Consider the following 11,554-nt stretch of genomic DNA (forward strand, 5'->3'; position numbering starts at 1 on the left):
TTTAAAATAATGCCCCAGCCACCATAGCGAATCAATCATAGCACCATTTCCCAGAGATCCTGGACTGAACGAATCCACTCTCACTGCGCATTAGTTATCACAACAGGGTGCTCACTGTGTACCAAGCACTGAGCTCAGAACTACATGGGAAGCATTTCATTCTAACATTATTCTTTAAGTCAGGTACCATCATCCTCGTTTTATAAATAAGAAACTCGAGGCTTAGAGAAGTGAACTTGGCAGAGCAACTCAGGTCTCAAAGCTCAGATTTGAAGCCAGAGTTTGATTCAAGAGCCCTGTCCTCGACTAGGATACAATCCTGTCTTCCAAACCACTGAAGATGGCACATGAGCTAAAATCCATGCAACTCCAGACAGCAAAAAGAACACTGGTCAGAAAACTCAGCAGACTTATGTTTCTTCAGCTTACACTTAACTGTACTTACGAATTTGAGCCTTAATTGACTCATCTGGAAAAAGTTCAAGTCTTTCTCCACTCACATGGTTGTTGCAAAGCTAAAACAACTTAGTACATAAACTTATGATAATTCTGATCTACAGTCTAGTGATTTCTGTATCCGCAACTCTCGCACATTAGGATCACACTGCCATGTTCATACAATGGCCATAATGGGCTGAGGAATGCAATTTGAGATCCAGTGGTTCTCTAGGACAGGCAGAAGCCCCCATGGGCCTTCCCAATTCTGACTTCTTGTCTTAAGAGGACATTTGTCAGAATGAGTTGTGTTCCACAGACAGATTATTCTAATACACCCTCTGCATTACACCTTGGGCAGCCAACGTTTTATAAAACGAGCACAGTGATAGAGTAACACATAATATCTCTTCAAGAAACCTTACTTACAGAATCCCTCTCAAGTCCAATCCCTCGGACTTGAATTTCTTGGGTGCAGTGAAAAGTAGCCATTCCAGAGCTCGGTGAGTTTGGTAACTGTAACAATGAGCCCAGATTTGCCCCAGTTATTCTATTCTTGATGTATAAAGCAAAACAGAGCAAGTTCACCTGCTGTTTAATATACGAAAAGTTAACCCATCCCTGATGTCATCATGAGAATTTAAACATTAGCCATACCACTGAGAAAAAAGCCACCATTTCAAACTACTAAATAATAGATGGTACAAAAACGTTTGCATTTCAATAGAACTAGCTTTATTATTATTATTATTTTTAAACAAAAGAAATGGTCTAAAAGCAAATGCAGATATGTACCAAGGGATGGACATGACCTGGTACTTACAGAAGAGCTGCTGTGCCATAAATGAAAACAGAATGTTAGGAGAAAAATGGTATTTCAGGTGCTGTCTGCTTGAATAATCTGGAGACGCAAGTTAACTGAAAGAAGGTGCTGTGCCAAGCAATCAGCAGGAACAAAAAACAAAACCAAACACAACCACCAGCAGCTGCTTCCCAAGAACTATGTGCTGACAGCATGAGAACTGCCATCAACTCACAGTCTTCTCATTTTCCCCGTTTTCTATAATTTTCCTCTTCTTTTCATCTGTTTTCTTCTTGAAGATGTTATTTCGGTAAAACTGAAGTTCTTTGATGCTTTCGCTAATGTCGTCAAGCGCCCTACAAGCAAACACATCATACTGAATTGAAACGTCCACGGAGGAAGGAAGCGATCGACAACGTAACTTCTTACAAGTAACAACAGGTGCGACTACAAATGCCACCGACACCACCAAGAAGAGGAACATTCCAATAAAGCAAATTTAGGTACTTTGTTAAAAAAAAAAAAGTCGGATTAAAAAAAATTTCCTAAAATATATCAGATTATAAAGTCTCCTAAACTGTCCTATAAGATGGTGAAGTGTTCCACGGAAAAAAAGAATTCTAGGGTTAAGTGAGTTTAGGAAAAACTAGATCAAGCATTCCTTTCCTGAACTTATTTACTAATGTGTACTGTGAATTTCCAAGGGGAGGCTGTACTAGGCACACAGGATTTCTAAAACTTAACCACATGTGTGGAATAATCATTAACAGCTCATGGAACAGAGTTTGGGAAACACTGTGCAATACTTAGAGACATCCCTATATAAAATATACTGACCTGCTCAAACATGACTCGTGACTCAGTCATAATAAACACTGATCATCAGACAGTACCTAACCATAACAGAGGATCTACCTCCTCTCTGGTAGAGATTTGTGCTACCATCAGCTACAACACCCTCTCTTCTCCAAAATGCTCTCATCTGTTGTAGTCTGAGAAATCAAGTAACCGAGATTACGAGACCTGTCTGCAGGTCAATCAGTAAGCTCTGAATGATAAGCCAAGGGCTTCTTCTAGAGAATAAACCGCACAGATGTTCATGCGAGAATTTTACGATGGTTATTGTTGTGGCTAAAACGACAGTTTTGCTTTCTTCCCTGGTATTGGATATGTGGTGGAGAGCAGACTAAATCAAGGTACACAACATCTTACCTACAACACTTCAATCCAAAAACATCTGAAAATCCAAAGTACTTTTGTGACTCGCTCTGTGGCAAAACCTGATCAATCTTGACATGGGGCTCTTTATACTCATCAGTTATGCCATTTGGTGTGCATGTCCGTACATTTCGCTGCAGAAACATCCATGTGTTTGCCCATGGGATGCTTCTTCAGACCTTCTAAGGCATGTTATATAATGGTAAATACCACAAATACACTACTACCTTTCTAAAGCTTGAAAATTTCCGAAATCCGAAAGACGTCAAACCCTAATTATTTCAGATAAGGTATTCTAAACCTGTATTGTGCTGTGGTCCATGCAATCCCCCCGTAAAGAAACACTAGCATGCCAGGCTCCTTATAGCAGGGATTCGGTCTTTCTGTTTGCCTAGAACTGTGCACGTAGGCACTCAGCAAAGGGATGAACTCAAGGCTGCCCTTAGAAGTCAGCTGCTAAATCCCCAACCGAGTTTTATGTTCCTCCTGAACGATGATAAAATTAAAAAAAAAAAAAAAAGTAAAAGAGCCAGTACAGGACACTGGATAAACAAAATCTTCAAATTTCTTGTGTACCTGTGCCTAAGTCTGCAGACTTAATAGAAAGGATCTGAAACACTCGAAAGTGTCAAAGTTAGGCTATGTTATATAACTGTCCACAAAGTGTTCTAATTAATTTTAAGTGGCTACAAGTATTCGTATCCTTGCTGGGAAGAATATCAATACTGCTCATTACTAGAAAGATTACAGACTGTTTCATCATACCTACAAACTAAGCTATCTTTTAGTGTTAAAAGATGCTATCCATCTCAGAAAGGACTACTAGAATCCTGACGAGAATTTCTAATAATCTTAGCAAAAAAAAAAAAATATCTTTATGCTAGTTGACCTTTGTTTTTCCCCCCAAGAAAAAAGAGTAGAGAACAGACAGTATTTTAAGCAGTCAGGAATTTGGGGGTTGTATGTGTGTCAGATTGCCAAGCGCTTGGAAGGACCCAAACTTACCTGTGAGAAGCAGCCTTCTTTGGCGCAAATTCATATTCTTCTGGATACCAGCGTCTATACACAGCAAAAATGGAACTCTCAAAGGAAACTGTCTCAAATATACTGGATAATTACCTCCTTCCAGTCATTTATTAACACTGAAAAAGGCATTTGGGTTGTGACTATCAAGATGCTTCCTTGCCTGGGACTCTCTTTTCCACCCTCTCTTCACCCTAGATATTCTCTTTAGGCAAGCTCACCCATGTCTACAATTCCTAGATTCACTCCATTCCAGCCGTCTCCTAATTTGTCATGGATAGCCAACCACCTGCTGGACATCTCCACCTACAAATCCATTAGACACTTCTAATCAACATATATAAAACTACACTTATCCTCAAGACCTCCCTTCTCCCATCCACCAAATCTGCTTTTGCTCCTATTTTCCCCTTTATCTTTGAACAATTCCATCATCTGCCTACCTGCCCAAACCAGGAACACTAGAATTGCTTTAGAGATCTTCCTTTCCCTCACTCCCCCATTCAAGCATTCCATACCATGCCAAGAGATGTCGCAGATGGGACATTCTCTGCACCCTTCTCTGCCACCCAAATGCCATGTCCCTAGCTCATTCTTCCCTCAAGATAAGGCAAAAATCTCCTTTCTTATCTCCCTCTTTTCTTGCCACCTTATAATCAGAATGACCTAATCGTATCACTCATTGCTCTACTTACACTTTTTGAAAGGAACCCCATCCCTTATGTTAACCAACTCAGCCCACCATACAAGCCCTTCACGATTTGGCCTCACCTCCCACCTTTTGCAAACTGCATGCTTGGCACTCCGGCATTGATGAACTATTTGTAATTCCCTTATCTTCCTGAGCCCTCATTTCTTCATACTTCTGCCCATTCTCTGGAATCCTCCTGCCTCATTTAAATGCCAGGAAAACATCCAACTCCTCTTTACATCTCAACTTAAATTTCCTAGGTAAAGCTTTCCCCGACTTCCCATTCTTCACTCCAACAGCTAGGGGCTCCTTCCCCCGGTGCCCTCAATATTCAATATGCACATTTCCATTACAGAAGTCACCATACAGTATATGAGTCAGGTGTGTTTTTTACACATCTCTCAACCCACTAGATTCTATGCTATTTCAAGGCTTTTCATCTGTTACGTTCCCAGCACATAGGCCAATGCCTGGCACATAATGGTGTTCAATAAATTTTCTGGACTAATGAAATTTATACAGAAGATTTTCAACATTGTTTCCCCCATTTCTCACCAGTCCAGAATCAACTAAGGACCTGTCCAAGTGAGAAAGGGATGAAGTTATGCACCCACCTGGCACCCGCAGTTCTATCGTTCTATTCAATTACTTTCCACAAATTCTCAATTAAAACATGCTAAATGAGGCAATTTAATGGATCCTAAATATAGCCCTTACCTGCACAGTTCTTTAACAGTGCTCACATCAATTATTCTATAATGAAGATGTTTCATGAACTGGGGCATGTATTTGTCAAGAAACTTCTTATCTGCATGAACTGAATTTCCTAGAAAGACACGAAGCATACTGCATCTGTGTATTTCTAGCAATATACAACAGGATATAAAAATTCATTAACTGGTATTGAAATGGAGAGGATTTTTTTTTTTTTTTTAAGTCAAACAATTCCTAAAAGCATCTCGGAATTTCTAAATCAGGTTTGAGTGCATTTGATTATGTTACAAGTATAGACTTCTGAGTAGTCAGTCTAGCTCATAATAAATTTATAAACAGCCTCTCTATGGACAAAAGGATAAATCTACCATTCCACATACTTAAAATAATGCACAAATCTATTTGTTACTTTTTCAGATCATATCAGATGTGCAAATTTTCTCCCAGTGTCATGAAAGCCACACTATTAACACTAAAAACTTAACTGAACCACATTAAGTAAATAAAGCTTTATTCACATTCCAATTTTAACAAATCATATCCATATTCATGTTTCCATACAGTAATTTATATTAAAAACACTAAATTTTAAATAAGTACTTTAAAACAGACAGCAGCCACACTAACTAGAGGGAAAATATATATACAACATATACTCTAATACTTAATGTCAAAACTTTTTTTTAATGAAATTTAAGGAAAGTGTAGGTTATCATATCAATTTACATATACAAATGCAAATACACCTCCACAGACCATTAACTTTCCTCTGACAATGGCAGGACTTTCAAAATCCTAGTAGAACTGGCCCGGTTTCTTTAAGAAGTCAATGTCACACAGGAAAAAAGGAAAAAAAAAAAAAAAAAAGGTGGACATTTTAGATTAAGAGACTAAAGAGACAATAATAACCAAATGAAATGCATGAGTCTTGACTGAGTGCTGGTTCAAAAACAATTAGACATTTTGCACGTGGACTAGATGTCAAATGATATTACTGAATTATTTTTAATTACCTTAAATGTGATAATGATACTGTGGCTACATAAGAAAATGTCCTTATTCTTAGGAAATGCTTGATGAAGTATTTAGAAATGAGGTGTCAAAACGCCTACAATTTACTTTCAAATGTCCGACAAAAAAACAGACAGGTAAAACAAACATGGCGCAAGGTTAAACCATTCATTACCAAATCCAACTTTCCTGTACGTGTGAAATTTTTCCATAATAAAAGTATGAAGGAAAATTTTACTGAATGAGTCTATGTACCCCAGATCCCATGTTGGGTTTCAGGGCAGTTTCCCAATACTCATGTTATAAATTATACAAGGAAACTTGAACAGAAAATTAAGATGTATAATCCAAGTCAGGGTAAGTGGAAGGCATGATGGTCTTAGTTGATCTTTCTGGAACTGCAGTCTCTTGAACCACTACAATAGAAGACTATCTACAAGGTATACATAGGATTGGATTTTACCTGCAAGTGGACAGAGCCCCGGAGGAGTCTGCTGTCGTACAAAGGACAGAAATTCATACTCTGCCTGCTGCAATGTCATTGTACTCTCCTTCACTGCCTTGGTTAGACCAGACTGCAAGAGAGAATCCCCAGCCCCCACCAGAAACACATCAAGTCAGTTTTCAAAGGCATCCAGAAATGAAACTTCACTGCTAAAATGGGCAAATATAACCACAGATGGACCATTTATAAAGCTCAAGTTCACATTGAAACTGCCATCTTTGCTCTGATTTTTTCTTAAAGAATCCAGGTCAAATAAGCTATGTTCCTGATTGTTAATAGCATTTCCACACAGTCAAAAAAAGATGGTGCTCAAAGTCCAAGCTCTGGGAAGAGACAACTATTAACAGGAAAGCAGCATTCCCCCTTTTCTGAAAGTTGATGTCTAACCTTATCCAAAAGACTGATTTGAGCAATACTTGACAATCCGCAATGCGTTCGCGACAGACTGAATGCAGGAGAGGAAAAAAGAGAACATTCAGGAGATGATCTCGAGAGGTCCCAAAGATGACAGGTAAACAAGCAAGCAGTCTCCCAGGCTCGCCAAGCAATCTTCCTCTAACCCTTTTTAGAATCCCATCCAACAATGGTATAGGATTCAGATGTGGGAGCAACACGCTTGTTACTGATCCCCATAGCAGCACTCCTGTTATTTTGGTAATGTTACCTTCCCATGATGCTCCTTACACCAATCTGACATGCTGTCCAGTAACTCATCTGGCTGTTTTATAATCAGGTTAGGACCCTGTGGATGGGAAAAGCCATTAGTCATCCAGAATTGACAGGGATAACCGTGGTTTCTGAGGTAAAGTTTACGCTGCTGTCAGGATTCGATAGATAGCAGAGAAAGAGAGGAGGGCCCTTTGTTATCTCTGTAAGTGGTCCTTATTCATTCCAGCACTGTTTACAATGGCTAAAAGGAATGCATACATGCGCGTGCACGCACGCACGCACACACACCTCTGGAAAGTGAAATGCCTAACAGAGGACACTGGTTGTCTGTCAAGGATCAGCAAACTATAGCCCCAGCCTTTGGCTTTTTTTTTTTTTTTTTATCCAGCAAGCTAAGAATGATTTTTACATTTGTAAAGAGTTATAAAACAAACATGTGACAGATATGTGGAACTCCAAGCGTAAAATATTTACTATTCGGTCTTTTTTCAGAAAGAGCCGCCAACCTCTAACTAGTGCATTTTGGAAAGTGTCTGTACTGCCAAGTGAAAACAGCAAACTGCAGAACGGTATATATGTGCATGTGATTTCGTGTACACGTGTTTAAATAAAAAAACACACATTTATATATGCATACAAAATACCAAGAAAATATACAAACTTTGGGGAATAGGATGCAGCAGCAGAACAGGGCAAAAAAAAAACAGCTTTCTACACATACATTTTGGATAAAGTTATACTGTTTAATTTTAACAATATTTTTGTATCAAAAGGTTAAAAAGGCAACTGGCAACATTTGGAAAAAGAAAAAAAAAAGTAACACGTGGCTCTCAAATCCTCCACTCCATTTAACAGAACATTGAATTTCTGAGTGTCTCAGACAGAGTCCCAGCAGTCACAGAAGCCTGACTTGTGGCATTAAAATAAGCCTTCACGGGTATAGTTTCTCCTGTACGATGGCGATAACAAACTGCCCCCCCAACGGAATGTTTAACATAGGATAAAAGAAATTATAGGTATCAAAGTTCTTTGAACTTTTGGAAGTATTCTATGAATCCAAGGTATTATTACTACTAAGGTGGTAAAAATAATTTGCGATCACTGAGAGGAATGACTAGAATTTGACTATTTGACATCTTAAAACTAACAGGGAGTTTCAGCCAAATAAGAAAACTGGTAAAGGCAATCCCCAAGAAGCAAAAAATTTGTTCTGATTAGTTTTTTAAAAAACCAAAAAACCTCATACTGTTAAAAAAACAAAAAACAATTTCAAAAAACCATGATGGGAAAAGCAAACTATTAATCTAAGGCTATCTAACTTACTTTAGGTCCCAGTTTGGCACACTAAGCTACCTACAGAAAAATTTTCAGGGTAGGATGTTTACTCTTCTACCAGCATAAAACATTTTCCTCAGACTCATATATAAGAATAAAACATATTTTCCACAGAAAGGACACTTAAGAGCCCTGAGCATATTTTTTTTTTTTTTTTTTTTTAACATTCTTATCCTCATCTGACTGAGTCTATTTACAAATGCCACACTCATCTGCAGCTGTGTGAATACAGACCCAAATTTCCTCCAGGGTACATATTAACTAACTGGTCCATTAAACTGTCAGTATTTCACATTATATCAACAGTCTAAAGGAAAAACTCTTCTTCAGCCAAGGGTAAGTAGGGCTCACAAAATAAAGACACTTCTCTTCCCTATTCATCCGTACTAAATTCCAAGTGACAGGAAAAAACAACCAAACCTAAAACACAGAACTTTATTTATACAATGTTTAAAAGAAAAAAAAAAAGAAAGAAAGAAAAGGAGCTAGTTGTTATGATGCGAAATACAAAGTCTCATGATTCTCCTCCAGCTGATGTATCAAGTGGTACTCCAGGATGTATGCCTGGTACTCCACAAAAGTCACAATTCATCTATAAATACCTTCTCCTGTCCCTTACCTACCAAGATAAGTCTTACTGTGCATTTATGAAATCTATCCAGTGTCAGCAGCACATCACTCCTGCTCTCTGGGAATTGATTTTAACAGGACTACCTTTTCCACAAACATCCCCACTGTGTTCCTATTCTAGAGTTTCTTATGGCCTCTGAAAATCCTGACAATACGAGACCAGGGACCAATTCCAGACCAGACGCCCTCACACACTTCTCAAATGCTTCATAAGTGGCCAAAAGGCAACAGGTGTGTTGTTTTGCTTAATGTTTCAGCTAAAAGCAGCATGTTAAAACCTTAATCATGCCCAATATATCAACAAGAGAGTATTCTGATTCTGCCTCAACAGGAATTCTAAAATCTTAATATAGATCTAGACAAGCACACATCCTAGTTGAGAAGGCAGAAACTGGACATAGAGAATCGAGTTAAAATTAAGGTGATGACATACAGATATTTTGGCCTGAGTCACTAATCCTGATGACACAATAGCTGGTTGTCTTATTGGTTAGAAGTACTTTACTCAAACCACCTGGGTTAAATTCCTGACTCCCCCAGTAACAAGCCAGGTGGCCTTGGGAAAATTACCCAATATCTCCGTGCCAAAATGTCCTCTTCTATGAGTGCAACCACCTCCCTTATAGTTGTTGTAAGCACTAACAGTGTATACATGTAAAGCATTTAGAACTGTGGGAGGCACACAGTAAGGTCTCAGTAAACAAGGGCATGTAGGTTTCTGTAATTTTTGGCATGGATAACTGTAAAATAGCTAGACTGTGAGATAGACTACTTTGGTTCCAGAACCAACCCTACCATGACCTAGCATATTCCTTGGGAACTTAACCTATATGGACCTCAGTTTTCTTATTTTTTTAAATAAAGAGATGGGGAAAAATGATTTAGATTTCTAATACACTCTAAACAGTATGACTGTATTACGTGGCATCACCTACTTCAGCCAAAATGTTGAGATCAGAGTCAGTTATCAGACAGGCCATCTCAATAATCTGGTCCTTCTCAATGTCCAATCCTGTCATCTGCAACCAAAAATAAATATGTAACACACCAAACCATCTTTCTGGTCTATTTTACCCAATTTTATTGAACAGTAATTCCCTCGAGCATATTCCATTTATATCCCATAGCCAGGATAAAAGAGACAACAACGCTTCTCTGGCAAGCCCCCAAGACACTAAATATGAGTCACTTATTCAGTGAGTATTTACCAAGGGCCTGCTATATGTCAGACACCCCAGTTCTACTGTAGGACAGATGCAAAGTCAGCAAAATTGAGTGCTGACAGCATTCAATTTGGTAAGAGACTACTCACATCACTACATCTCTGCAGCTTACAAAGTTTTCATATTAATTACACCTCTTGATCTTCATCACAATCTAATGTAGAAAGCACTGTTATTACCCCCATTTCATATATAAGAAAACTGAAGTTCAACCGAGGGGGGAGTCTTCGGCATGGGTATGGAAAACCTCGAGGGATCAGAACTGGGTTCTAGTCCCAACTCAGAACCTAACAGCGTGACCTTGAATGAGCTCAATCCTCTCTCCGGGCCTCGGTTTTCTCGTTTATGGAATAAGAGGTAAGGCTGAGTCATCTCCGGAATCCCGTCCAGCTATAACAACCTAGGGTCCTGTTAAGACTGCGGAAGGAGAGTCTGGAGTCTAGCAAAGTCGCTGTCCCAACCCCCCACCCCAGTGACCCTAAACCCAGAGGAACCAAAGCGTTAGGGAGCTTTACATCTGGGTGGAGGGGACTGGGGGGAGCCATATGGATGACTCTTCCCTTTGGAAAACAAACCCCACAGCCCAGCACAGTCCCCAACACCTACAGGACTCCAGCCTGCCGACCTGCCCCGCGCAGCACACAGCCCGGCGGCGCTCACATGCCACACCTGAGACCCAGGGACCCGCCGCTGTCCGCGGACAGGCTCAGCTACTCGGTCTACGCGCGGAACCTCACTCGCCTCCCCTCACCCCCGCCGACCGCACTCACCTCCAAGTCCACCCAAACCATCCGCTGAGCCATGCTCTCCCCTGCCGCCATGGCTGCGCCACCTTCGCGGGCACCCCGCGACCCGAACTGCCCGCGACTCCCACCCACACCTCGCAACAGCCTGGAGCCTAGGGAGCCGCCTAGCATCACCCGGCACGAGCCGCCACGGCCCCAGCCTCTCAGCCGGCGCTGGCGCAGGCGCGATGGTCGCTAAACGTCGCAAACCCGCGGGGAGGCGCAGGAGCGAAAACCACAAGTCCCAGCATCCTGTGCGCCAGCTGGCCCTGAACAGCCCGGCTTAGCTGCCGAATGGGATGATGGGAGTTGGAGTCTCGCCCGGTGCTCCGACCGGTTTCCCCACCCCCGCCACGTGTTTTCGGATGTTACTGGACGCGCATGTTTTTCAGAACTAAGTTTATTCGTTTCACAGTTATTTCCTGAGTTTGGATTAGTTGCAAAGCGCCTAGTTGAGAAAGAAGTCTTACTTTCTTTGGTCAAAAAAGACCTTATTATTTATTTATAATTTTT

At 40.4% G+C, this 11,554-nt stretch overlaps 1 protein-coding gene across 3 annotated transcripts; it reads right to left on the reverse strand.

The window, feature by feature from the left end:
• Positions 1-1,147: 1,147 nt before the first annotated feature.
• Positions 1,148-11,253, reverse strand: REXO2 (RNA exonuclease 2). Of its 3 annotated transcripts, XM_036088202.2 has the most exons (7): positions 11,027-11,249; positions 9,969-10,052; positions 7,064-7,141; positions 6,358-6,469; positions 4,887-4,995; positions 3,461-3,514; positions 1,148-1,593 (listed from the first exon to the last, which is right to left on the reverse strand). In XM_036088202.2, exons 1-7 carry the CDS (start codon positions 11,171-11,173, stop codon positions 1,464-1,466), a joined length of 714 nt encoding a protein of 237 aa, XP_035944095.1. In that variant the 5' UTR covers positions 11,174-11,249; the 3' UTR covers positions 1,148-1,463. The 3 variants fall into 3 exon arrangements, with proteins under 3 accessions (XP_035944095.1, XP_077915096.1, XP_077915094.1); XM_078058970.1 differs by lacking the exon at positions 9,969-10,052 and having other exon boundaries at positions 11,027-11,253; XM_078058968.1 differs by lacking the exon at positions 3,461-3,514 and having other exon boundaries at positions 11,027-11,252.
• Positions 11,254-11,554: the final 301 nt, after the last annotated feature.

This window comes from Halichoerus grypus, chromosome 11, assembly GCF_964656455.1.
Source record: "Halichoerus grypus chromosome 11, mHalGry1.hap1.1, whole genome shotgun sequence".
Taxonomy (NCBI): domain Eukaryota; kingdom Metazoa; phylum Chordata; class Mammalia; order Carnivora; family Phocidae; genus Halichoerus; species Halichoerus grypus.